This window comes from Haliotis cracherodii, unplaced genomic scaffold (genome assembly GCF_022045235.1).
Source record: "Haliotis cracherodii isolate W230 unplaced genomic scaffold, xgHalCrac1.p SCAF_14, whole genome shotgun sequence".
Taxonomy (NCBI): domain Eukaryota; kingdom Metazoa; phylum Mollusca; class Gastropoda; order Lepetellida; family Haliotidae; genus Haliotis; species Haliotis cracherodii.
Genome location: NW_027266269.1, coordinates 3,416,595 through 3,442,301, shown reverse-complemented (window position 1 = coordinate 3,442,301; position 25,707 = coordinate 3,416,595). Strand labels below are relative to the sequence as shown.

General features: G+C 38.3%; 1 protein-coding gene across 1 annotated transcript; it reads right to left on the bottom strand.

Moving 5' to 3' along the window:
- Positions 1 to 12,763: 12,763 nt before the first annotated feature.
- On the bottom strand, positions 12,764 to 18,142 carry LOC139460920 (uncharacterized). Its single transcript, XM_071242400.1, has 3 exons — positions 17,637 to 18,142; positions 13,590 to 13,753; positions 12,764 to 13,314 (listed from the first exon to the last, which is right to left on the bottom strand). The coding sequence occupies exons 1-3, from the start codon at positions 18,140 to 18,142 to the stop codon at positions 12,764 to 12,766; spliced, it is 1,221 nt and encodes a 406-aa protein (XP_071098501.1).
- Positions 18,143 to 25,707: the final 7,565 nt, after the last annotated feature.

The window sequence follows — 25,707 nt, the reverse complement described above, 5'->3', positions numbered from 1 at the left end:
CACTACAATCTGTCACAAACCGTGCGAGGCGAGCGATCTGTGCTGGCGGCGAGAGGCGACTGCCTGCTGTCGAGCTGTGCGTGTTAAAAAACGTCAATGTTGCAATTAAAAGCGAAAGACAATTCCTCTCCAACCGTTGATTTCTTCCGAGATATGGTCGAGATATTCAGAAGGACAGGGTTGACTGCAAAAATAAATATAACAACAATGTATATAGCAGTCCATTAATGCAAAAATGATTTTAACAACACAAATTTGCTTTTCGATAAATACTCTATCAAAAACATTACATTTTACCAAAATACAATTCTAAACGTAAGATGCCATAATAACAGAGATGTTCACTAAATTGACACGAGCGTGCCTCTCACACGGCCACATAACAAAATATAGTGAGGGTGGACGGGCTGCGAGGGGAGTGAGGTGAATGCTTGAGTGGGGGAGGTGAATGTGTGTGGGGAAGTTGCAGGGTTCAGATTTGGGGGGGGGGGGGGGGGGGGCAGTATTAAGTGGTCGGAGTTGCGGTGAGGAGGCTCGTGGTTGACTTGAAGGAGTGCGGGATCGAGTAGGGAAATGAATTATCAAGGTGGGTGGTTGAGTAGGGGAGTTGTGGGATTGGCGGGGCGAGGAACAGGGTTTAGGTGGAGAGTTTGAGTGGGCCATCTCCAAATGTGCTCATGATATTTTCCCATTATTTTTGTCCATTAGTCCTATTTGTTTTACGTGGAATTCTAGTTGAGCCATTTTACTTGTTCACAGTTATTACGCGGTATGCATTTGGATCACATGTTCCCATTCTAATTTCAGGATATCTCCATATTGTTTGGTCTCGTTTACACATCACCTGATGGAGTAATGGTTCAACACTGGCCCCCTACCTGAGCTATCTTAGTGCTGAGATAGTCAAACAGAAGCCCTTGTAATGTGCTGTAGGATGTACGATATTACCTACCTAGCCTCTTATTATAGGGCACCTGTGGCTTAGTCCAATAACTATATGTGCAAAGTTGTCTCCCTTGGGCACGCTAGAAACCTATGATTGTGGGTTCGAATCCCGGTTGGACAAGATTATGTTTGTACGTTTATCAGCACCCTACCCTACTTCAACAAAGTGGTAAACATTTAATACATGAACCACTTCAGGTTTTCCTCCATATTAAGGTGACACGCCGTGAGGTGCTTCCATCTGGGATACTGTTCAAAGCTATGTTAAACCCAACTCACACACTCACTCACTCTCAAAGCATTGCATCCTTTACGTTGTTTTTATTCATGGTTTGTGGATGACACTTGTTGTCGTCGTCCTCTAGTATTTCATAGTTTAATGACTTAATAAAAATGTTACAGCCAATTTTATCAAATTATGCATTTGTCCTTCAATTTATGCAATTTTGATCCCCTGAAAATTCCTGCACACCCTTGCAAGATTACTACCCGATGGAAATTGTGTGCAGATACCTCCTTTATGTAATAGAAAAGGTTTAGGGTATACAGGAAAATGTGGGAACGTAAATCTTGTTTTTCACCGCTGGCCAACTGACTATGTCTGGGATGAGGCGTTAAACGTCACATATATACGCCGTCAGTGTAAGAGAATAACCAGTTTTGATTAACCACCGAAACTAATGATATTGGGCGTAAAAGTTTAAATAGCTGTGAAACTGATGTCAATGATATTTGTTTTAAAAAATCAGGTTGTGTTTGTGATAATGTTAGGAATGGATGGCTAAAAAAGCATTTGTCACTATAACATGAACATGGGGGTTGTCTGTGTGATAAATATGATACCCGAGATAAATATGATACATATGGTAAATATGATACATGTGATAAATATGATAAACATAATAAATATGATACATATTATGAATATGATAAATATGATAAAAGTGATACATGTGATAAATATGAAGAAGAGAATAGTTGCGATTGCGAAGATTTTTAGAAGCGCAGATGCTTGAGAAACATTTGTTCAGCATGAACTCAAGAACGTTGCCGTGGATAATGAGATAAATATGATAAGTATGATACATGTGATAAATATGATTAATATGCTAAATCTGATGAATATGATACATGTGATAAATATGACACATGCGATAAATATGATAAATTTGATAAATAAATGCGACATGTGATAAATATTAAAAATATGATACATGTGATAAATGTGATAAATATGATACATGTGATAAATATGATACATGTGATAAATATGATAATTATGATACATGTGATAAATATGATACATGTGATAAATATGATAAATATGATACATGTGATAAATATGATAAACATGATACATATGATAAATATGATAAATATGATACATGTGATAAATATGATATGTGAATAACAAAGACACTACGGTTCATGCTCGCCATTATTCATAAAGCATGTTGGCAGTGTGTAAACACATTTTTCCCCCAACAATCATACACTCAAAAACAGCTGGACACACAATAAACTCTTTTTTTGTCGAGGACAGATAAAAGTAAAGAAGATAATAGTTGCGATTGCGAAGATTTTTAGAAGCGCAGGTGCATGAGAAACATTTGTTCAGTATGAACTCAAGTACGTGGCCGAAACATACATCAATCGTGTTTAGTTAGTGTATATTTGAAAATGCAAATATTGCAACTATGTGCAACAAGTTTACAGATAGATTATTGTATTTCTAAATAGGTGATTATTATTTTAATCGTATACACACGATCTTCAAAGGGAGGCTGTTGACAAAAAGCAGAAATTGTTGAGCGATTCATTCATACAGATAAGATAATGATACCACACTCATAGTAACGCACATGAAAAACACTATTTCCTGGTGTTTTATAAAAAACAACCTGATCCCTGTCAAGCAATGTCCTGTTTGAACCAGATGAACTGTGCGATTGCTATATTCAAGGGACACAACTCCTCCAGTACTCAATGCACATGCACCACATTCGGACTATCCTCTCCAACTTGTTTAACGCCGCAGTCAGCAGTACTCACGCTGCATGACGGCGGTATGTCATTAAACAGCTGTCGATAAGACAACATGGACATCAGCCTACACGTTGTGGGATAGATGACAGATATCCACCACGTCACCGAGCCTGATCGTCCGTTCCATTGTGTCGCTTCTTACGACAAGCATAGCCTGGTTGCCTATATTCTTACCCTGATTATGACGGGTTCTCTCCAACTACAATTTGTGAGGTGTTCGTATCGGTGACTGCAGACACTGCTGCACCTTGCTCTGGTGCAATACCATTTGACACGCAAGGCCACACAAGTGTTTGCTTGCTCAATAATAGGGACATGTATATGAAGTGTTTTATACTCATACATATGTGTTTGGAAATTGAATCTGTTTATTCACTGATACTTGCATTGTGCCTTGTTTAACTTATTTCTAAATAAAATAAACGGAATATACTGTCAAGAAGAAGGTGAAAGTATGTTAATACTTAAATGTAAGAGAAGAAATGTTCATTTATATGCGTCTGTTGTACCTTTTGCTGACACAAGCACTATCAGAATATATTTCCTCGAACACTGGCTGTGCGCCAAAGCTTTGTTTGTTGTTTAACACCGCATTCATTTTACAGCTGTATATCGGCGGTCCGTACCATTCAGACCAGGCCATCCAATGAGTGACATCATGAACTATTAGAATATATTTCCATGATCACTGGTTGTGTGCCAAAGTTTTGTTTGTTTTTAACAGCGCATGCATTTTACAGCTGTATAACGGCGGTCCGTACCGTCCAGACCAGGCCATCCAATGAGTGACATCATGAACATCGATACACATAACGGGGATATTATGACATGTCTCAACCAATTCAGGGAGCCTGACCACCCGATCCCGTTAGTCGCTTCTTTTAAGAATTAAACATGGGTTGCTGCAAACCGATTCTAATGAGGTTCAGTGGGAGAAGTTTCAGAAGACAGCAGCCATGTCTATTGTCGAAGGATAAAACTCAGATGACAGAACACACACTGGGATCAAGTGGCAACTGTTCCCAGTGCAGAGACCCGTTCAGTTAGTTGAACACTTACACGTCGGACGGGCTTCTTCATTGTTGACGTTGTTGTTGTTGTTGTTGTTGTTGGTGGTGGTGGTGGTGGTGGTGGTGGTGGTGATAAGGCGGCCGTACTTTGGCGCCACACTTAGCTCGGCTCATGCCGTTGTTATCGGATGCCTTGGCTCCACTCATTAACTGCTACCTGCTGTCCACTTGACATTTTCCACTACCAACTGCTACCTGCTGCCCACTTGACGTTTTCCGCTACCAACTGCTACCTGCTGTCCACTTGACATTTTCCACAACCAACTGCTACCTTGACTCCACCACCTTATTCCACTGCTGCATACTCCCTTCTGTTAATATGGTGTTTGAATCGGTTGACGAGGAGGTGTGAAGGACACAGGAATCAACGAACGTGTTCACCATATTTCCATATTTGTATAATAACTGATTGGTGGGTGCACTTTATTCCACACTCAGCAATAAGACACAATGAGACACAATAAGACACAATGAGACACAACGAGACACAACAAGACACAATGAGACACAATATGACTCAGTTAGACACAATGAGACACAATGAGACACGATGAGACACTTCACTAGTCGAGTGTGAAAAAACAAGCAGCTTAGTGCCTGAGTGTGATTTAATGAACCATGACAAAAGAATACATTCATGGAAATAGCTCTGCAAACATGAAAACGGAAAAACGACCAAAAATTCAGTAAGATTGATCAATTGGAGAGCGTCTAGATAGTGTCCGGAAAATCGTCGAGTTTTATAAGTTTAAAATAGACGGAAAAAAATATGCTTTTTGCTCCACCTTCCAACTATTACCCTTATTGATCAATCAGATGGCGCTTGTTCCCTGACACACGCGATCCAAGGCTTTCTTACGGGAGCAGTAGGTTTCGGATTTATGACATGCCTTGCTCTTGTATCTGTCTCGCCCAATGCAGCGAGATTTGCTGATAAGTCAGTTTTAGGATAGGACACACGTTAATGGAATTCAGACACTCGCCGCCAAGACGTCAAACTAGACCATGTTACCAAGCTTATTGTGAAACAACATATCCCTCCACAGTTACCTCTATCGGACAAAGGGTTGTGTTGTATTTTAGTAATCTTAATAAATATGAAATATTGTTTTTATAGCTATAAGGGTGGACTAATATTTCAGCTACCTTCACTCAACATTGTCTTTGTTATTGTTTGTCATTGTAAACATCTGTCTTCAAGATCAAATATTCCAACTACTCCGTGCAGCCACCTGACCACTCTCCATCCTCCCACGTGACATGCTGCATCCGACAATTGTTCCAGACCTGTAAGTGTGTAATTATAAAAATCTGATGTCCCTACAGTGGACAGTGGAACCCTACAGAGAGCGTCGTCTACTTTCCCCTACAGCGCAGTGTTATCAAAACACCTTTATGCGCCAGTGGTTTATGTATTATAAGTTTATCACCCCTTCAACTAGAGTACAATACAATACAAAAGATGAAGACAAGTACAACAGTTAACAGTGTAAAATATACAAAGTACTGTTGACGGAAATATCGGAACATGAAGACAGAAATATAACAATATTGCTCTGCAACATCACGGAAATACATTCCTACAGACATATGCACATTCAGTCCCCTCCCCTTAGTTGAATACCAGTATTGTTATTGAGAAACAATGGGCGAAGACAGTAATATATCTGAATACATGATACATGAGTTATGATTTGTAAAACCAATTTCTATGGATTAACATTTCAAAACACGGCGAGCAAGCGGTAAATAACGGGATCGGGTGGTCGGAGTTGCAGACTTGGTTGAAGCATGTCATCAAATCCCAATTGCGTGGATCGATGCTCATGATGTTAATCAGTTGATTGTCCGGTCCAGCCTCGGTTATTTACAGACCACCGTCAATTAGCTGGAATACTGCTCAGTGAGGCCTTAAACAACAAACAAACAAACAAACAAACAAAACAACACGCCAATGTAATGGGTTGGACTGCATATGGTTCAATGATGAGCCCTTTTACAAGTCCTTATCTCAATACATGTATTTGGTACTCATACTAATTCCAGAAAAAGCAAGACAATGGCGACAAAAATTGCACCACCATCACAGATACCATTAATATATTTTTTAACATAAGATACATCTAATTCCGGTAAAGCTAAAACATGTATCTCAACATGTATTTCCACTTCCAACATTTGTCGCATTTGTTTTGTTGGGAGAGAGAAGTAGTGACAATAGTGACTGGTATCTGATAGGTGCAAACAGGTGTCGAGTCGCTGTCTAAGATTGCTCAAATTGCTTAGCTCTAAAGATCACGACGGCGATACAGACCGTCAAGTAGTTAGCCTCCGTTCCCTGAACCATATTATGTTCCCTTTCGCCCAGACCTCACTGTAATGCTATAACCTCAAATGAAACAAGCCTAGATGTTCAACAGGTTCAGACGGAAATTTATGTGTTATCGTGATCTCTTTTCGTGCTTTTGGATCCCTTTCTACGGGAGATTATAGACAAGTGGTCACATCACAACAGAAAGTCAGGTCCAAATTTAAGTCATGATTTCATGGTCCGTCTTGTATGTGTGAAACTTATGTCGCAATGTGGCTGGATATTGCTAAACATGGTATAAACCAGATTACTCACACATTTTTTCAATTTTCTTTATGCACGTTCTACGATCATCTACAATCACTACCTACAAGAGGGTATATCAATATTCATCCAAATGTCCATACATATATGTCCATAAGTATATGTATTAAGCAACGTGGGCACCCTTCCTTAGAGATAATTGCAAATCATTTCTTTATATGTATGAACATCATTTTAATGTCAACACTGATGCAGTGAACGTAGCACAGACCTAATGTTAGACTGACATCTAATCTCTGAAATGAATATATTTTACATAAAAAAGTTTTAACGCAATAGTTATAAAATATAATAAAAAGAAGCCAAGAGACTTTCTACATTTTGCCAAATATTGGGCTGTATTGGATAATATTTGTTTCAGGGCCAATATGACCGACTTACATGATGCCTTAAAGCTACAATGTATGAGTAAAGCTAGTTGAAAATAAATCTTCATTATATTAACGTTTTTTAATGATTGTCATCTTTTACATAAGCACAATTATGATAACTGTTCATGAGAATGTGCTGAAATGTATAAATGTCATTTCATACATGGGATGGGTAGGCTCTGCTAGGAGTTCAATGACATTAGCAGGGTCTTTTGTTTAGAAACGACCAAATCATCAAGTTGAATATATTATCTGTTGTATATACCTTAATATGTTTGTGATTAATCCAACCTTGTTTAAATAAACTAGTATATTGAAAAATGAGTAGTAACAATTTATGTCATTACTTCAAATTAGAATGATAGCAGGAAAGCATGGCACTTTAATGCACGTATCTAGTTAACCCAATAGTCTTTTTTTTTTTTTTTAAATAAGAGCAAGATGTTCCTCAAGAGTATAGGTTTGGTGCATGTCTCATCATACATTACTTTCAGAAAGTGTACATATTCTGTTTATCAGTGGTCCTGTAACTGGTAATAAATGTTGATTCATACGTAAAGGGGTAAATACGATTTTCTCCAGAAATGGTATAGATTACTTTAGGTGATGGGAATATGTACGTACTTATCAGAACTTTGGGAACAGGTTGTGTTCAGCGTGTTGTTTAGTATAACATGTGAAATCTTACATTACACAATGACCTTCTCGACGCTAAAATTAAACAAATATGGTTCCCGATAGTGTAAAATAGAGCCAGCTGGAGCTGGCTAGGCTTGCTTTTGTATACATATCTAGATTATTGTTATTTTTCATAAAATAGATATATTTCACAGTCATGGTGCAGAACTAGGTGTTGTTTGATTGGGTTTAAAGGATTCGGGGCCTGGTTGGGGCTTTGTGTTTGACGTGTAGACGGCATTTCCAGCTTTAACGTATGGCCAAAATGCAATTCCTTATCTTGACTTGTACCGTGTGTTCAAGTACCTTTTAGGGTGAACAATTAGCTTGCCTTTGGAATGTGTTTGTGGTAGGTGCCACTGGTTGGGCGAGGTGAACTCGCCTTTTTACGAGCACCAAGTGTTATCAGTGTTTGATGGTGAATCGTGACACAAGCTCCTGGTGTTGTCGGAATCGTGCAGTCGCAAATATTTTTGGCAAGGTTATCTTATGATAATGGAAGGGCTTTTGTCGCTTTTGTTAACTGATAAACATGAGAGATAATGTCAGTGTATAGTCATGCAATTAAGAAACAAATGACAAGCGGGAGTTGTTTACCGTACAGTAAAACACTACAGAGATGACAGACCATGAGGGGCGCAGCCCAGAGTGGATGCGATCGTTCGGGCATTGCGTTTGTCTACGTTGACCAGCTACATCTATGGGGAACAACTCACTACACACTTCCCTCTAAATATGTAACGTTGTCAATTTTACGACGTCATCAATTGGGAGCACATGTTTGTCATGATAGAACAATGTTTTATCGTGAAATAAATCGCACTTTGTTCTTTGCGATTTATCGCGAAGCAATCTTATATCATCAAATATATGTAAATTTATCATTGCTTTATCATGACGTAGCAGTGTCGAACCAATCATGTAACTATGGCATATACAAATATCATTGACTTTGACGTACAAAAGAGTCACAATATATGATTATCCTTTGTAATGCACTATTTGTGGTAGATACATTTAGTATGAAGCTTACTTTTAAGCATAGCGACTATACATTTTATTATCACCTTGTAACTTGCAAAAAAATACAGATTTATCATTTAAGTTGCTGAGTACGGCATTAAACAACAAACAAACAAAACATAATATCCTTAAGAATTAATACTGCCAATATTTAAGACAAATAATCTCCATCATGTCCATACCTCCCTCTATGTTTAATATGAAAAACAATAACTTTTGTTTGTTATAATACAAGCATAGTCGCCTCTAACGGCAAGTATGGGTAGCTGAAGACCTATCCTTACCCGGATCTTCAGGGATCAAGTAGGATTCAACTGATATATTAAGATGACATAAAACTGAATTATATTTGCTGTTTGCATACCAAAGTTTGCTAAATTGTTACAAACCATTTAGCCACAGCAAGGCCATTCACTCACAACATATTGTGCTAGGCACCTTGCCTTGGTCATCAGCGACCACAGAGAACCATATGGCTCCTTGTGGGTGCTTGGCAATAAGGTACTGGGAACTGCAGAGGCGAGGGCAGTTTAGTTGATGGTACAGACAGATAAGAGAGATCATTTTACAACTGTAAAACCCTATTTCACAAAGGAACAGGCGAAAGCTGAAACTTTGTGTGATTTACAGAACAAAGGCAGCTGTTCAATTCTAGTCACTTACTAACTCGGGTTGTTGGGGTAGATATGTAGAATGCCCGGCCAGTATGACCTATGAAACACTAAAGTCATTAAAATGCGTAAAACATTTATTGATAAAAAGAAAACACAATAAGTGATTTTTAAAGACATGAGTATAGTCACAGCCAGTCCCCCAACCACAAGTCTGCATGCATCCATACTCATACTTGCTAACATGCATCCTCAACAACATAACCACGTCACACAATCATCTAACTACATCCACGCCATCCCTTGTATCCCCACTCAAACATCGTATTCATCTTTACCCACCATATCCGTACAACCATCACAACCACGTCATCGTCAACACTCATGCTCCATCCTCCCACTACTCCCAAACATAAGTCGAACTATAACCACAGCCACCATCATGTATCCTTATTCACATACATACACCCTTCTACCATTCCCTTAATAACAATAACTATAACTATAACTATAACTATAGCCGTCATCATGTATCCTTATTCACATACATACACCCTTCTACCATTCCCTTAACAACTATAACTATAACTATAACTATAACTATAGCCGTCATCATGTATCCTTATTCACATACATACACCCTTCTACCATTCCCTTAACAACTATAACTATAACTATAACCATAGCCGTCATCATGTATCCGTATTATTCATGCTCACATACATACACCGTTAATTTTACCTCAGTCATTCTTAAGAACGCCTACCGCCAACCGATCAACATTAACTTAGTGAGTGCTCTCCCTGCAGCCTTCCTGAACTTGGCTCGGGTAATAACATTGAACACCTCTGTTCGGGTGATAGAGGGATTTAAATCATCAGAATCAGTATCAATACCATCAGACATTTGTTACACATTGAACAGTTGGATTTTACCCAATTCTTCACGCGATGTTCCATCGATGGCAGCTTTTTATATTGTATAACTATATGTATTATTAATGTACTTCTCGTCACGATATGGCTGAAATACTCTCGATGTGACGTTAAAACTTGACTCACTCACTCACTTATGCGATGTAATGACATAGTCGGCCACAGAGCAGCCACTCTTCACATACGTGTAGCAGGCGGCAGATAGCAATCACAGAAAACAAGTACTAAATCTGGATCCACACAGGATGTTACCTTGACCCAAAAAATGTCATCTGTGTCATTGTCTAAAACATCCACAATAAAATTCGTTATAAAAAACTAAAACAAACCACCCATTAACACCCAAGCCAAGCTCAGCCATGCGTTTGGCCCGTGAGTCAGTGATATTACCATTAGTGCCTATCCAAGTAAAACCATCAACATTAAGGGCATCGATCTTTCGAATTTATCACATTCAAGATCTTTCAAAACATATTCACTAGTTCTTTGGTCGAAGATTCTCACTGTGACCATCCAACTGCATTCGAGTATCCAAGCCTCACTGGCCCTTATTCCTTGGTTGCTAGGAAACGTTTTCCGTGGAAACGCAACTGTTCACCATGTCCAAGTTCGTTAATCAAGGTTTGCACATTCTAGCATGAGGTAAAGTCCTCTCTAGAGAATGCGTGATCCAGGTGCACCCTTGAATAACCTTTACTGACGTGCATATTCTTCTTATTCAACATCAACTTCCTCTTATGTTCCACTGTCTCCTGTGTCGTTAATTGTTGCTGGGGTGTCTGTGTTAGTTACAATGTTATCAACACAATCGTTAGAGAGATTGTCACAATCAATATTACAACAACCATAAGGAGTAGTATAATTTTCAACTTCATGTACGTCTGGGTTTTTTTTTGCTTTTTAGCAAAAGAGAGAGTGCGTGTGTGTAGTTATAAATGTTGGACTGTTGGATACAACATAAAACAAATAAAGAAAATACCTCTTGGGCGGGATGGTAACTTGAGGTGAATAAGCATGTTAACTTTGCTCTCCTTAACGTAGAAAATATCGCGCATGAACGTATTTATAACTGACATGCTAACTGCAGCTTCTTGTGAGCAGTTGCGCTGTTGGAATCATTTGATTAAATGTAATAAAGTTGCAAGCGTCTCCTTAACCGTGTAACTATTAAATGTCTTTATTGGAAGGGGTGGGGTGTGTGTGTGTGTGTGGGGGGGGGGGGGGGGCATAGCTGATTGATTTAAGCAGGAAGAGAGTCAACTTGAGCGGGACGGTGTTTTGGGAGGGAAATATGAATAATAATAATAATTCTCTATAGGTAGCCAGTGATTCCCAGGTACATGGGGGCCTTTTCGTTACCAGGAATGTCCACAGAGCGGATTAAATGTGGATCCACCTGGTCGATCAGTGTCAGCAAACAAGGCATTTTGTTGTGTCTTTGATTGACTGTGGCGTTAGACATTCATTAATTCATTTACTTGGTTGGGGAACATCATTTTCATCTCAAGTGGTATGGACTGTCACGGAGCTGTGCTCTTTATGTAAGAAACAGTAACAAATGGGGTGAAACACCAGAGTAAGTCAGTACAAGATCGAAAACTGACCCGTTATTATGAATGATAAACTAGTGGTGTAGCTGTGCATGTATATGTGAACCTTAAAAATATTAATAAGCAGTTTCCTCAACTCCAAGGAATATTTGAAAAATATATATGCATATCATATCTGGCAATGTACTGCAAGTTCACCTTCTACAAAAAGCAGTTGTGGAAGCCGGCAATTTAATCAGGTATATATTGGTTTGCGTATTTGATGGTTATATAACTTGCGTAAGTTTTTATGCTTTTCCTATACTCAGCTGTTCCTGAGCCTTGCACTCTCCTAAATATTGTGATTAAAATTTTCACCATTATCATTGCACTAATTAATGAGAAATGCCTGCCGATCAAGTACATGTAATAAATATAAAGTGAGATTGTACGACTCCGACCTTATGATGAGATTGTGTTTATTAATCACTGTCAAATAGTGGTGACCTAAATTCTAGAAAACAATACGCAAAATCGCACATGCACTGAACGGAAAATTTGAACAAGGCACTAAACAATCGCACGCGCAGAACGATTGAATTCAGCACTTCCACTAAGCGCTACGAGTACAGAGTCAAACTCCGGCCTGTAATATGACACGTGAGAACAGAGCAATGACATTTAAGTGGTAGAATACCAGTAGACGCTGCTGCTTGATGATATCATTCTCTCCGAGTAAACTCCGATGTCAAATAACAAAGTTATTTGGACGGAAAAATTATGGTTTGAAAGCGTCCAAAAGGGTCGTTTTTCCGTCCAATGACCATATACGGAAAGAAACGACGTTTTCGTCTTTGCAGTGTAACTTTGAGCTTCTTATAACTCGAATAACTCGAAGACTCGAATAATCGAGGCTTGTGTCAAGTCCATATTGCGTGACGTTGTAATTCTAAAATATAATTCAAGAATATCTGAGCTTTAACAAAGTTGACCCCAGGGCCATAGTGCACGCCATCCACGCTCCTCACTCCTTTAGTCATGTTGAACGTATCAAACACGGGTACATTGAACGCTCCCACCAGGTCCTCCATATATCTGTTGAAGAGTTCAGCGTGTTCATTGTCTGAAGTTGATACAACTTGTCTATGCCAGAGGCCGAAATAATGAAACCCTGACCATATCAACTTTGGCCAGGTTTCATTCTTAAGTAAGGTGATTACAGCCAAGGAATATTTCTTCATAGCTCGACGATCAAATTGCTGCCATGAGCCAGCGCCAAAAAAGATAATAGACTTTGGTTTTCCAAGAACCAGTTTAACATCTTGCCTCATCTTAGGAACGTCGTTACTCTGTGGATAATGACGGAAGAGCAGTGTTACCGTTCCGTTGCAGAGTTTCGGAGTGTAGTCCAAATACGCTCGACAGTTACGGGTTGGAAAGACATACATCCCATAACATCTTTTCTTAATGTCTGTAAAGAAATAAACATGTGTCAGGTTGGCTTGATCTGGTAGGACTTTAAACTGTTATGTGCTCAGTTCATTTCTCCTAACCCAATGTTATTTTTTAATGAAATATGAAACTCACTGTGTAGGTTGCTTACAATCCAAATATACAGTTGATTATGTATGAACAAAAATCGTAAGTTCTAATTCATCAATATTGAGTAAAGGCACCATGGAGGTACAATATCGTTTCTCCTTATGCATTATTGAATCATTGAAAAGAAGAAAAAGGCTTACATACCAGCAGGTGTATCGGCTCGAAGTCCGCCATATTGATTGTCTCCCTTGAGTATAATGATGAGGGCCAGAAACACCATTCTGACAATGGAGTCCCCATAGAAGTGATAGGTGCCTCCCCGAAGGAGCTCACAGGCAGCGTTGGGTGAAAATGTTTTCACTTGACATCTGACAAGAACAGATCCTGATTATTCAGTATTATGGCGCATCATGGTTGCCTAATTTCCATTTCCAGTTATAGACAACTGCTAAAATGTTAAAATGACTGGTCTTCAGTTAAACCATGTAAAGTTTAAACAAAATGTTTCTTGTCACTGTGTGACTGGGATTTCTAGTGGATATGGAGAGTGTTTTGTTTTTCGCTTGTATTTGTTTAGACATATACGCGTGCTCGTAATATAATCAGAATGGTACACTAGATTTCTTAAAATTATAGAAATGGTTTTGTCGCTGATGTTTTAATTGCAATTTAAAGCGAATAAAAACAACAACGAAACATTTCCATAATCACAGGGAATCTCTACGAAAAAGAGTTGATTGTACGATTCCGACTACATCATTAACATGTAATCATTTTAAGATCAGTCACAATCTAAATGATGCATAAATGTTTACATGATCAAGTGTAGCCTATACAAAAAGCAAAGCTAGTTACGAGGTGTGTGCATTGTTTGAAGAATGTGTGACATTTCGATCTGCCTTACCCTCTGGTGCTTGCACTACAGTATTGTGAAGGTTCAGATAAAAATGCACTGGAAGTGATGTGTGTTATTTACAGGTAAATCCTGTCTACTCCATCAGCTGGATCTGGACATGCTGAATCCTGAAGATCTGATACGATGTAAATTAACAGCATTCTGGTATTGGTCAGTTCCCAATTTTCCATTGCCCTCTCACTTTAGGAAATAGGTTTAAGGATGTACTTGGTACAAATGTGAAAACATTTCTCTGTACATTAAATGCGCGTCTGTATTACTTGCATAACAGATGCCTAGTAGCTGTGACAAACTCTGTTACTGGGCCTAGATTTTCGAAACGATCTTAGCCCTAAAATTATCCTAAATTTATCGTGAGGAAATCGTAGGCTATCGTAGCATATTTTCGAAACTATCTTAGCCCTAAGCTATCTTAAGATTGTCGTAAATCTAAGATAGTCCCATACCTGTCGTCAGTTTATTATATCTTCATCCAAGATGGCGGCATACTTTTCCCTTTATATTTTGCCAAAATATTAGTCTGCTTCACGTTCAAACATTGACATTTCATTTTGTAAAACTGAGTGATTCAATGGACACTTCGAAAACACGAAGAACGCATCAAGGATTTCACGTAAAAAATGTTCTTAATCGCGACAGCGATCCACATAACTGTGAAGTCGATAGCTTACAATATATTTCTATCCGAGTCCATGCTGAAGAAGTGTGAAACAACATACCTTGTCGATAATTTGGGAAGGATAAAAACGGAAGGTGTCGGCAGGCTAGAGTAATGACCGTGACCTAATTGATAACTCAGGGGGGCGCTAATTTTAGTTCAAACTCTAGTTGAGAGTGGTTTCCCTTTGTAATCGCCTGGGACACCTTGCTCAAAGTTACAGTTTTCATAAAGCGCAGAGTTCTGCTGTTATATTTTCTGGATCGCATTTGTGTCAATGTTTTAGTCTTTATTTTCGCATTAAATAAAATTATATTAATCTACATATGTAAAAAAAACCATAAAGGTTTCGCTTAAGTTTTTACATCTAAAATCGTGTGGGACGGGTGGTTAATTGAATTTTAACTATACAGTGTAGTATTTATTGATTTAACAAGGAAATACATGTGATCAAATATTTGTATACAATAATTAATATTTTTCTTGCAAAAGTAATTGTAATTTGTTTCGTTTTAAATTCAATACCTAATATGTTATCTATATCCTCTTGATAAAAAGTGATTAAGAACTGTTTGTTGAACAACTGTATTCTTTAAAGACAGGTGATTAACGGCATATAGATGTATTCCATTAAATATAACCATTTACTGATATTTTGACGGCAAAAGTTAAGCACAGATTTTCGTATCGACAAATCAAATAAAAATTGGGTTCGCATGCTTGTCCTGGTTCTCGTCAAAATGTAGCATAGTTTGCACATTGTCCAAAATTCACTTTCCAATATATGTTCGCCGAAAATAAGTTTATTGAATGAAATTTACTGATGAATATAAAATACACATTTTCAACACAATGATCTTTGCATTCAATAAACCGGTTTAAAACTATTTTGGTCTTATTAATATTTAAGTCTACATCTTTCCGTTTTATGTTTAAAAAAAATAAAGATATACTTGAGACCATTCAGACAATAAAATCGTTGTAACGTATAGGGTCAACGGACAAATACTAGTAAATGATCCCTAGCACTTCTGTCAGACAAGTCAAACATCATTGAACAACGTTCTGGAATAGATTTGACACATTACAAAGTATTTCGCTCCTCAGCCAGATTTAAATGAAATCAGACAAATCAGTTTATTAGCTCTACTTAATTTAAAAGGATAGAAAATGACTACATTATATGTATGTTCACGTTAACTTGCGGCGTGTTCCATGAGACAACATAACTTGACAATTCCTAAATTATCTCTCTTTGCGAACGAAAATTAGTGTCACTTTTAGATTTTGAAAATAATAATGGATCTAGATAGATACAAAAATAATTTCATTACCTAAATACTAATATAGATTGATACTTGGTTAATTCGTGAAATATATTGGATACATAAATAACAAAACAAACTTAACAAGCTTAGATTGTTATAAAAAACTTGCTTGTGGGTGCGCTGCTTCCTGAACAATTTTTTTTGGAGTGTTTCCACATATAATGTTGGTGTTTACACTAATATAAACTTGACTCTTGACATAAACACAAACATATACAGTATACATCACTTAACATCAAACCTGAATACTCATGTTAAATGTTGAACGCACATGCAGTTCGATCAAAGGTCTCGTCATTGTCATTTAGAATAACGTCCCTTACTTTCGTCCTTGACTTTGTACGCAATGTGTTTATATCATAAAGTTATGCGCGCTCACGAGAGGGCTATTTGCGGGGGAAAATAGTGAAGTATCTTTTTGCACATTATTTCAATTCTAATAGCTAAAGTGTGGTAACACTACACTTATTGGTTATAACATTTTTGGTTTTGAAAAATGCTATTGCATGGCACACGAATGCTAATTGTGTTCGGGTAGTCAATAGTCATGGCATCATTTATCATAAGAACAAAACGTCTACGTGTAGGATTGTACAGAATTTCTCTCAAATATGTGCATGGTAAACAATGTGACCTGACAATGTGATCATGAATTCCATGTCACTTATCTATGTTGTTGTTATTGTCAGCAGCTGGGAAATCCCCGTGACGTCATTGGGAAAAAACCTGCTTTTTCAATCTCTAACACAAATAGGTTCCTTGTCCGAGTTACGATAGGTATTGTAACTCTGAACTATCTGCGACGGGTTTACGATAGTTTTGAAAATCTTTGTTATCTTCACCTTAAGATATTTTATCTTTGAACGTAAGTTGTTAAAATTTATCTTAGCTAAGATCGTTTCGAAAATCTAGGCCCTGGTCTTACAATATACCGTACACTGCGTTGGTTTTCCTTTGGGGCAACCCTTACATGGCAAAAGAGAGTAACAACGTTCTGTAGTTCACCTGAATTATACGATTGTGAAGATTGTGAGATGGTTAAACTAACGTTTTGCATTGCAGACATTTCGATGTAATAGAGCACTTTGAATATGTCATGAGGTCAACATTTGCAGCGTAATATGATATCCAGCAAACGAAATACTTATAGCTTATACAATGTCACAATGCATGATAAAGTGGCCAGGTAAAAGACAAACATACTAATATTTAAATTGTGATCATGTTAAAATCAGAACAGAGCACTGTATGACATTCCTCCAGATTTTTATCGGAATAGTTACTCGAAATTGTAACTCGAGAGGAACAGAACAAAGCAGTCATTAGGTTAATTATTCCTACCCTATTACCTGCTATCGTTGGGAATCCATTTCGAATATTCAGCATGTAACTGAGGTCGAAGGTCATAGCAGTCTGTACAGACACATTCTTCAACTGTTTTCATCTGACACGTGTTGTTATAACAACAAGGGTTACTTCCCTTGGGTTTACACAGTGCTCTTGTCCAGTCTGCCATTCTCTCACTTGACATCCATGGATAGTAGCCCAAGTTCCCGCATCTTTTATCCATCAGTTCGAAATTATTACTTCCATTTACAGCATAGAGGCCTTGTTGTAAAAAGGCTTCAATCTCATCCTCCTCTTTCTGTGTGATAGGACGTGTGGCCCACGAACCAGCCACCATATATTTGAGTACACTTGGACATGTACTATGTTTGTAGTAGGTTTCTATCGCTGGCAGATAAAATGTCCCTGGCTGGTAAGTCCTGGCTACCGTCAATAAGATGATTACTCCTACAGTTGCCAGGACAAAGACAGCACGCTGGAATTTACCTTTGGGGAAATCCTTCTCCATTCTGATTGCAGTCTGAAAGGAAAAGTAATATATTACTGTTGTCCATAGAATTCCAGTTCACACGTTTCTGTTCATCTTAATGTAATTACAGAGCTATTGGTTACATGGGCCAGACGTAGACGATAGAGCAAGAAGTGAGTAAGACACAAGCCTTTTCGTAGATATAGTCCTGAGGCTTGCGAGCTGATTTCATCATTCCTCCTCGATGGGCAGGTGCATCGAGAGAAGGTTACTCTGAATATTGCCTGACATCTTTTACATCTGCTCCTACTTCTAGTATTACTTCTATTGCTACTCCTACTACTATTCCTACTACTACTACTACTACTACTACTTCTACTACTACTACTACTACTACTACTACTACTACTACTACTACTACTACTACTACTACTACTACTTCTACTACTACTACCACTACTACTACTACCACTACTACTACTACTACTACTACTACTTCTACTACTACTACCACTACTACTACTACTACTACTGATCCTGATGCTACTACTGATACTACTACCACTACTACTACTGATACTGATACTGATACTACTACTACTTTTACTACAACCACTACTACTACTACCGATACTATTACTGCTACTACTCCTACTACTACTAATTCTACTGATACTGATTCTAATACTACTTCTACTACTGCTACTATTGCTACTGATGGTACTACTGCAACAACTACTATTACTTTTGCTACTATCACTACTACTCCTTTTACTACCACTACCACTACTGCTACTGCTACTACTACTAGTATTACTTATAACACTACGTCTTCTAAAACTTCTACTGCTACCTCTACTTTTACTGCTAGTACTACTTCTACTACAACTTCTACTTCTGCTACTGCTAATGCTACTACTACTGCTACTGCTACTACTACTAGTATTACTTATACCACTACGTCTTCTAAAACTTCTACTGCTACTGCTACTGCTGCTAAATCATCTACTGCTACCTCTACTTTTACTGCTAGTACTACTTTTACTACAACTTCTACTTCTGCTACTGCTAATGCTACTACTACTGCTACTGCTACTACTAATAGTATTTCTTATACCACTACGTCTTCTAAAACTTCTACTGCTACTGCTGCTAAAACTTCTACTGCTACCTCTACTTCTACTGCTAGTACTACTTCTACTACAACTTATACTTCTGCTACTGCTAATGCTACTACTACTGCTACTGCTACTATTTCTACTACTACTGCTCTGGCTACTGTTACTGTTGCTGTCACTGCTCCTACTACTACTATTACTACCGCTACTACCACTGCCACTACTGCTGCTGCTATTGCTGCTGCTACTGTTACTACTATTTCTACTACTACTTTTTACTACTACGTCTACTACACCTATAGCTACGTCTACTATGTCTAATTACAGTACTACCACTTCTACCACTACTTCTACAACTGCTACTTCTCCTATAGCTACTTCTACTATGTCTACTGATAGTACTACTGCTTCTACTACTACTGCTTCTACTCCTTCTGTTTCTACTACTATTTCTTCTACTGCTACTGCTACTGCTACTACTACTACTACTACTACTATTACTGCTACTACTATTATTACTACTACTACTACTACTACTCCATTTTCTACCACTAGTAGTATCACTGTTAATGTCAGAAACAATATGCTCTACTTAAATGCTGAAATTGAAGGGCCAGCGTTGGGTTATACCTGAAACAGTCCGCGAGAGAGGGTAAAAGAGAGAATTACTGATAAAGCCAGAGACATTCCTGCATATAATGAAATATCTTTAGTATTTAGGTTTGTTGGTAATTGGAGTAAATTTGAGACGACAAGCCACTTTGCTTTTCATTTTTCTACAACCGGTCATTTACATTTTAGTTTTGAAAAAAATACCTCGAAATGATCACGGGTAAATGCATGTCGACGTTGGGTCAGGACTATGTTGCTATTGACCACTGGATGACTATTTAGACGATCGAGTCAGTATAGAGTATATAGTGACGGTGAACCGAGAGTGGGCGAAGGCGGCATCAATGAACAAATTTTATGCTGACCCAATGATGGTAGCGGGCATTGCCACATTGGCTTTGAAAGGTGTTTTCCTAGCACTGACTGAACAATTATTTTGTCATAAACTCACCTGGTTAGTCCTGATTAACCTACACCTGTGTCGTCGTCTTGATAGTGAGTGAACGTTCTTGAACATGGTCTTAGTGGGAAGGTAATACATCAACTGAAAACGATCAGTACAATTGCATTAGTCTGTCTCGGTTTGTTGTAAATCACTTAGCTTGAATAAGTAGTGTTTCAAACATTCACGTCAAGTGATATGCTGATCCTTCAACAATCTATCTACCTCAAACTCTTTCAGCAGTGTATGCTTCGTTGTTGTGTTCGTGTTATGTCTTTACTAACTACGCGGGTAATGGGGTTGTATGGTATCGGGTGCGCAGTTTGAGGCGTAATATGAATAAATTGCACAGTGAGCGGGGTCATGCTACAGGTCACAATCTTTCTGATTATCAGATTGCAAAAAGCTTTGTGCTGTACACTCTTCTGTAGCCGATCCCACAGCACAGTCTCTGTTTTCACGTCTCACTTTACCACACGCAGCAACGCGGAACAATGGTACAGTGAAGGTGCTCACAAAGAAACTGTCAAACAGAAAGGGTGGCCTTTGTATATCCTGATGGGAATGGAAATTGGAGTTTTATTTTCAGCGATTCTCCTTCGGTTTTTATCAATCAAGAAACGATAAACGTGTGTACATTGGTTACAATGACACAACAAATACCTGATTATTGAAAATTTTAGCGTAAGCTTCTGAGTCATTCTTTCCTTCTCTTTTCCTTTTCTTTTTAGACAATCCTCTAAACATACGTTTTTGTGAATAAATAAACGGATATTTTGTATATCTTGATTGCAACTAAGATTGTCCAAATCCCTTATAATGATCTGTAATCTCAGCAAGGGATGTTGTCTTTTTCTATGTGACCAGATGATGCCGTCCTTAATGACAATGCACAGATAAAGAATGTGACTTGATGTTGTATTATGTTACCAATGGAACAGTTATATCTGACAACCAGACAGATCGAACGGCGTTAACACATGGTAGCCATCAGCAAGTATATGATAAGGGCATCTCCTATGTCCTTGAATCCCCACAGACAGACAAGTATATGGTACAGGGTTCTCCTCTGTCCTTGAATCCCCACAGACAGACAAGTATATGATAAGGGCATCTCCTATGTCCTTGAATCCCCACAGACAGACACGTTTATGGTACAAGGTTCTCCTCTGTCCTTGAATCCCCACAGACAGAAAAGTATATGGTACAGGGTCCTCCTCTGTCCTTGAATCCCCACAGACAGACAAATATATGGTACAGGGTTCTCCCCTGTCCTTGAATCCCCACAGACAGACAAATATATGGTACAGGGTTCTCCTCTGTCCTTGAATCCCCACAGACAGACAAGTATATGGTACAGGGTTCTCCTCTGTCCTTGAATCCCCACAGACAGACAAGTATATGGTACAGGGTTCCCCTCTGTCCTTGAATCCCCACAGACAGACAAGTATATGGTACAGGGTTCTCCTCTGTCCTTGAATCCCCACATACAGACAAGTTTATGGTACAGGGTTCTCCTCTGTCCTTGAATCCCCACAGACATAACATCCAGTGATAAGGGGATTTCTTCTGTCCCTGAATCCCTACAGACAATCAAGCATGTGGTAACAGGATATCTTCTGTCACTGAATCCCTACAGACAGAAAACCATGTTATAACGAAATATGTTCTGTCCCTGGATCCCTTAAGTACTGGCTCCAATGTGCTCTTTGCTATGTCCATTCTTTCACCTATCAGTGCTAATTACCCCCGAGCTCCCGTTTGCCCAGTGTCCATTACCTATTACTTATCTATGATAACTTAAGAACTGGCTTCAATTTGCCCTTTGCTATGTCCATTCTTTCACCTGCCAGTGTTAATTATCCCCGGCCTCCTGTTTGCCCAGTGTCCATTACCTATTACTTATCTTTGATAACTTAAGTACTGAATTCAATTTTCCCTTTGCTATGTCCATTCTTTCACCTCTCAGTGCTAATTACCCCCTGGCTCTCTTTGCCCAGTGTCCATTACCTAAGCACTGGCTTCCACACAATCAGCGTTAATTTCTGAAGGGTGTTGGCTTTCATTATCTATTGCCAATCACCTATCAGCGCCAGTCATCTGTTAGCTTCCCTTGTTAGTTTCTACCCTTTGTTATTTTCCATCTTTTGTTATCATGTTACTTTTGTTAATATATGCGCTCTTCCTCATGGCATTTATTCACCTGATGAAGGAGTAAGTACATACTCCAAAACGTTGTGTCCCTTATAATAAAGAAGTTGACATCCATATATTCTCTTCCTTATACGTATCACCTCTAAATGCCTCTCAAAGACCTTAAACTTAATGTTATCCTATATCGAGGATCACACAGTTCAATTGCCCATGCAATCATATGCCAAAGACTTTGATCATAGAATAGACATGAAAGAAATGATTGGCTTTCATCTCTTTCATGATCTCGGAAATCAAACATTGAGTAGACATGAAAGAAAGGTTTGGTTTTGATAATTTTCCTGATCTCGGAGGAGGACAAAATAATTTCTCAGCACATTTAATTTAAAGCTTTGAAGAGTACAGACAAATCATTAGTTTGTGTGCCATATCAAACGCTTATATACGTATCAGTTAAACGTGTACCACAAGGTGACTGAAGCCATGTATAATCAAAAATCGTTTTCAACGAGTCCACTTGCAACTGTACTACCAGTCCCGTAAGAGGCAACTAACGGGATCGGGTGGTCAGGCTAGATGAATTAGTTGATGCATATCATCGTATCCTAATTGTGTGAAGCAATGCTCACGATGTCTGGATTGTCTGGTCCAGACTCGATGAATAACAGACCGCCGTCACATAGATGGGTTATTTCTCTGTGTGTCGATAAAAAACAATCAAACAAACAAACCAGCCTATGTGATATGTTTGAAAGCTGCCCCACAGGCAACACTGTGCACTGGGCCACGTGGCCGCCCCACAGACGTCAATAATAGTCAAGTATATTGATCCATTGGACTTTTGTCAAGAAACGTGGTCACACGTGGCCCAGGTCAATTTGTCAAAAATGAAAGCAAATGACATCCAACGTTTGCTGAGAAAACAACAAGTGAAATGCTTGACTTCCCCATTGTTAACATAAATGTATAAGTAAGTGTACGACATCCCGATGTGCACCTTCTTGTTGACCTTCTTGCACGATTGCTTCTTGTCGGTTTGAACATGGTTTGTTTCTCCTTATGTTAACCAGATTTAACCTGTCATTTTAGAAAACAAAGAATATACTGTCCTTTGGGCTAATACAAGTAGGTCAGTAATTTGTTACGTGTCGATTCTCAAATTGAAACAATATGTTAATCTAAAAATCTGTACGGAAAATAACTTGATGTGCAAGCAACAAACAACTAACAGGTGGCACACAATCAACAAATGTATTACATAATTCATTAAATTCACAAATCAATACAACTTGATGCACAGCAATTACAATGGCAGTAACCAATAGAGTGGTGGTTTTGCATTCAATTGCAATATATAATATGATGGCAGTGGTCAGTGTCAAATACAAAAATAAAGTGGTGAAAGCAAAAGTTTCAGAGATGGGCTAGGCAGGGAATCAGGGATGATGAGCGATCCTCACATGAAAACTGGTCTAAAGTGATGAACAAGCGAGAAACCAAATGTGTGAGAGACCAAATGGGTATCAGACACGCAAACACGAAACTGTCTTCATACATAGAGTCCAACTCACTTGCAGGAGACCACAGACAAGCCCGTACCAGTCCACGGTATGCCGTAAGTTTACACACCACACGAGTATCTACATGTAAATATAGTAACTTCCTGACGACAGCTAAGGTTAAATAGTACCACATTCCTGACGACCAATCACTGCCCCAAACCATACAATGAGCGTTCCCTGAATGTCAGCAGAAACAACAAAACACATCTATAATCATTACTAAACAATAAAGTACACAGTGCCATATAACAATACGAAATGGAATTTCTGATCGGAATTACAATTCCCTCCCACTGGTTTATACACCTGAACGAGAAATAAGTGAGACTGCCTCATCTGTTTCATATTCAGACCTATGCATAAAAATTCAGAGTGAAAGACAAACAACACTCTCCACAAGACTGTATGACAAAAGGGATGTTTTCACCTTTCCAATAGTCAACCTTCCCTTTATGTCGAGAAATAGTCCAGCAGTACAAGTCTTTGGTATCCACATTTCACTTTTTCATATTTTTTTTCTACCAAAGAACGTCACACCACTCTTGCTCAAAAGCTGCTGCACCATGTAAAGCTGCTAAAAGATGTTAGGCTGGACATGTGGAGGACATATCCAAATGTGCCGCATCAATGGTTTTTTTCTGGTGAATAATTGACTTGCCTTTGCATGTGTTCTGTGACGGGTCATGGTTGAATAATACGTGAATAATACTGCATCCTCATGATAGCAACAAGAAGATGGCCGTACGTGTACAATGAAAATGAAGTATATAATGATGAGTTAACACTTTTTTCTATTTTTTCACTATTCTCAGGTTCTCCTTCATAGAAATACGACATTTGCAGAATCAGGGCTTAAAAACATGACATGCTTCCTGTGCAACTATGTGTTTACCTTTTTATATAGAAACACATAATGTAAAATTGCATATGTTGTCCGGCTTCTATGTGCCATATTGTGTATGAATATTACGATTCTCTAATGCTACATGGAAGTATGCATATGCAAAAGCACAATAGTTATTTTATTTGATGATACAGCAATCAAGTGAAAGCTAATGATATATTCGAGGAGGGGTGATCACGTGTGGATATTGTATAATATTTGTCAACTTGCATACATATGTTGTCTATTGAACAACATTGTTTCACCGTTGCCTCCTTCTGTTTTCATGTGTGTTTCACCAACCGTCGAAAGGTCAATTTTAGAAAGCAGCAAATGTTTGTTAGATATCACTAAAATTGACATGGTTTTGGGAAATGTCTTTTAAAGTACGTGAGGTTCTTGTAGCCACAACAAGGATCTACTGTATGAAATAATCATTGATAAATATTAAGCAATAAACTACATTTAATCAGTGATTGTTTATCTTGAAGAAGCACATCCTTGTCAATGTTGTTTTAAAAGTAATTTCTGTCTGGTGTCGGTTGTATAACACTACTGCAAGTGAACAACCTTTGTCATTGCGGCTTTCCAGAGGTGCTGCTGTTTACAGAAACATCGGTTCTGCAGAAACAAATAATCGCCTAAAGCAGAAGTGCGCTATGATTTTAATACAAAATAGAACAACATTACTGCCCAATTGTTTTAACAACAGGTAAGGTTTCAGGTAAATAGCATGATTCTACATTTCTAACCATGTAGGGTCTCTCCACAATCTCTTGTAGTAGTAATATATGTGTTCAAAGTTGGTAAAATTGCCACAAGAATATCACATC

Bases quoted from the DNA above. Each gene is read 5' to 3' on its own strand.
- LOC139460920 (XM_071242400.1), bottom strand. From the start codon at position 18,142: ATGGAGAAGGATTTCCCCAAAGGTAAATTCCAGCGTGCTGTCTTTGTC. The intron at 13,754-17,636 runs GTAATAGGGTAG...TGTTCTTGTCAG, and splicing joins TGGATTCCCAACGATAGCAG to ATGTCAAGTGAAAACATTTT. The intron at 13,315-13,589 runs GTATGTAAGCCT...ATTTCTTTACAG, and splicing joins TCGAGCCGATACACCTGCTG to ACATTAAGAAAAGATGTTAT.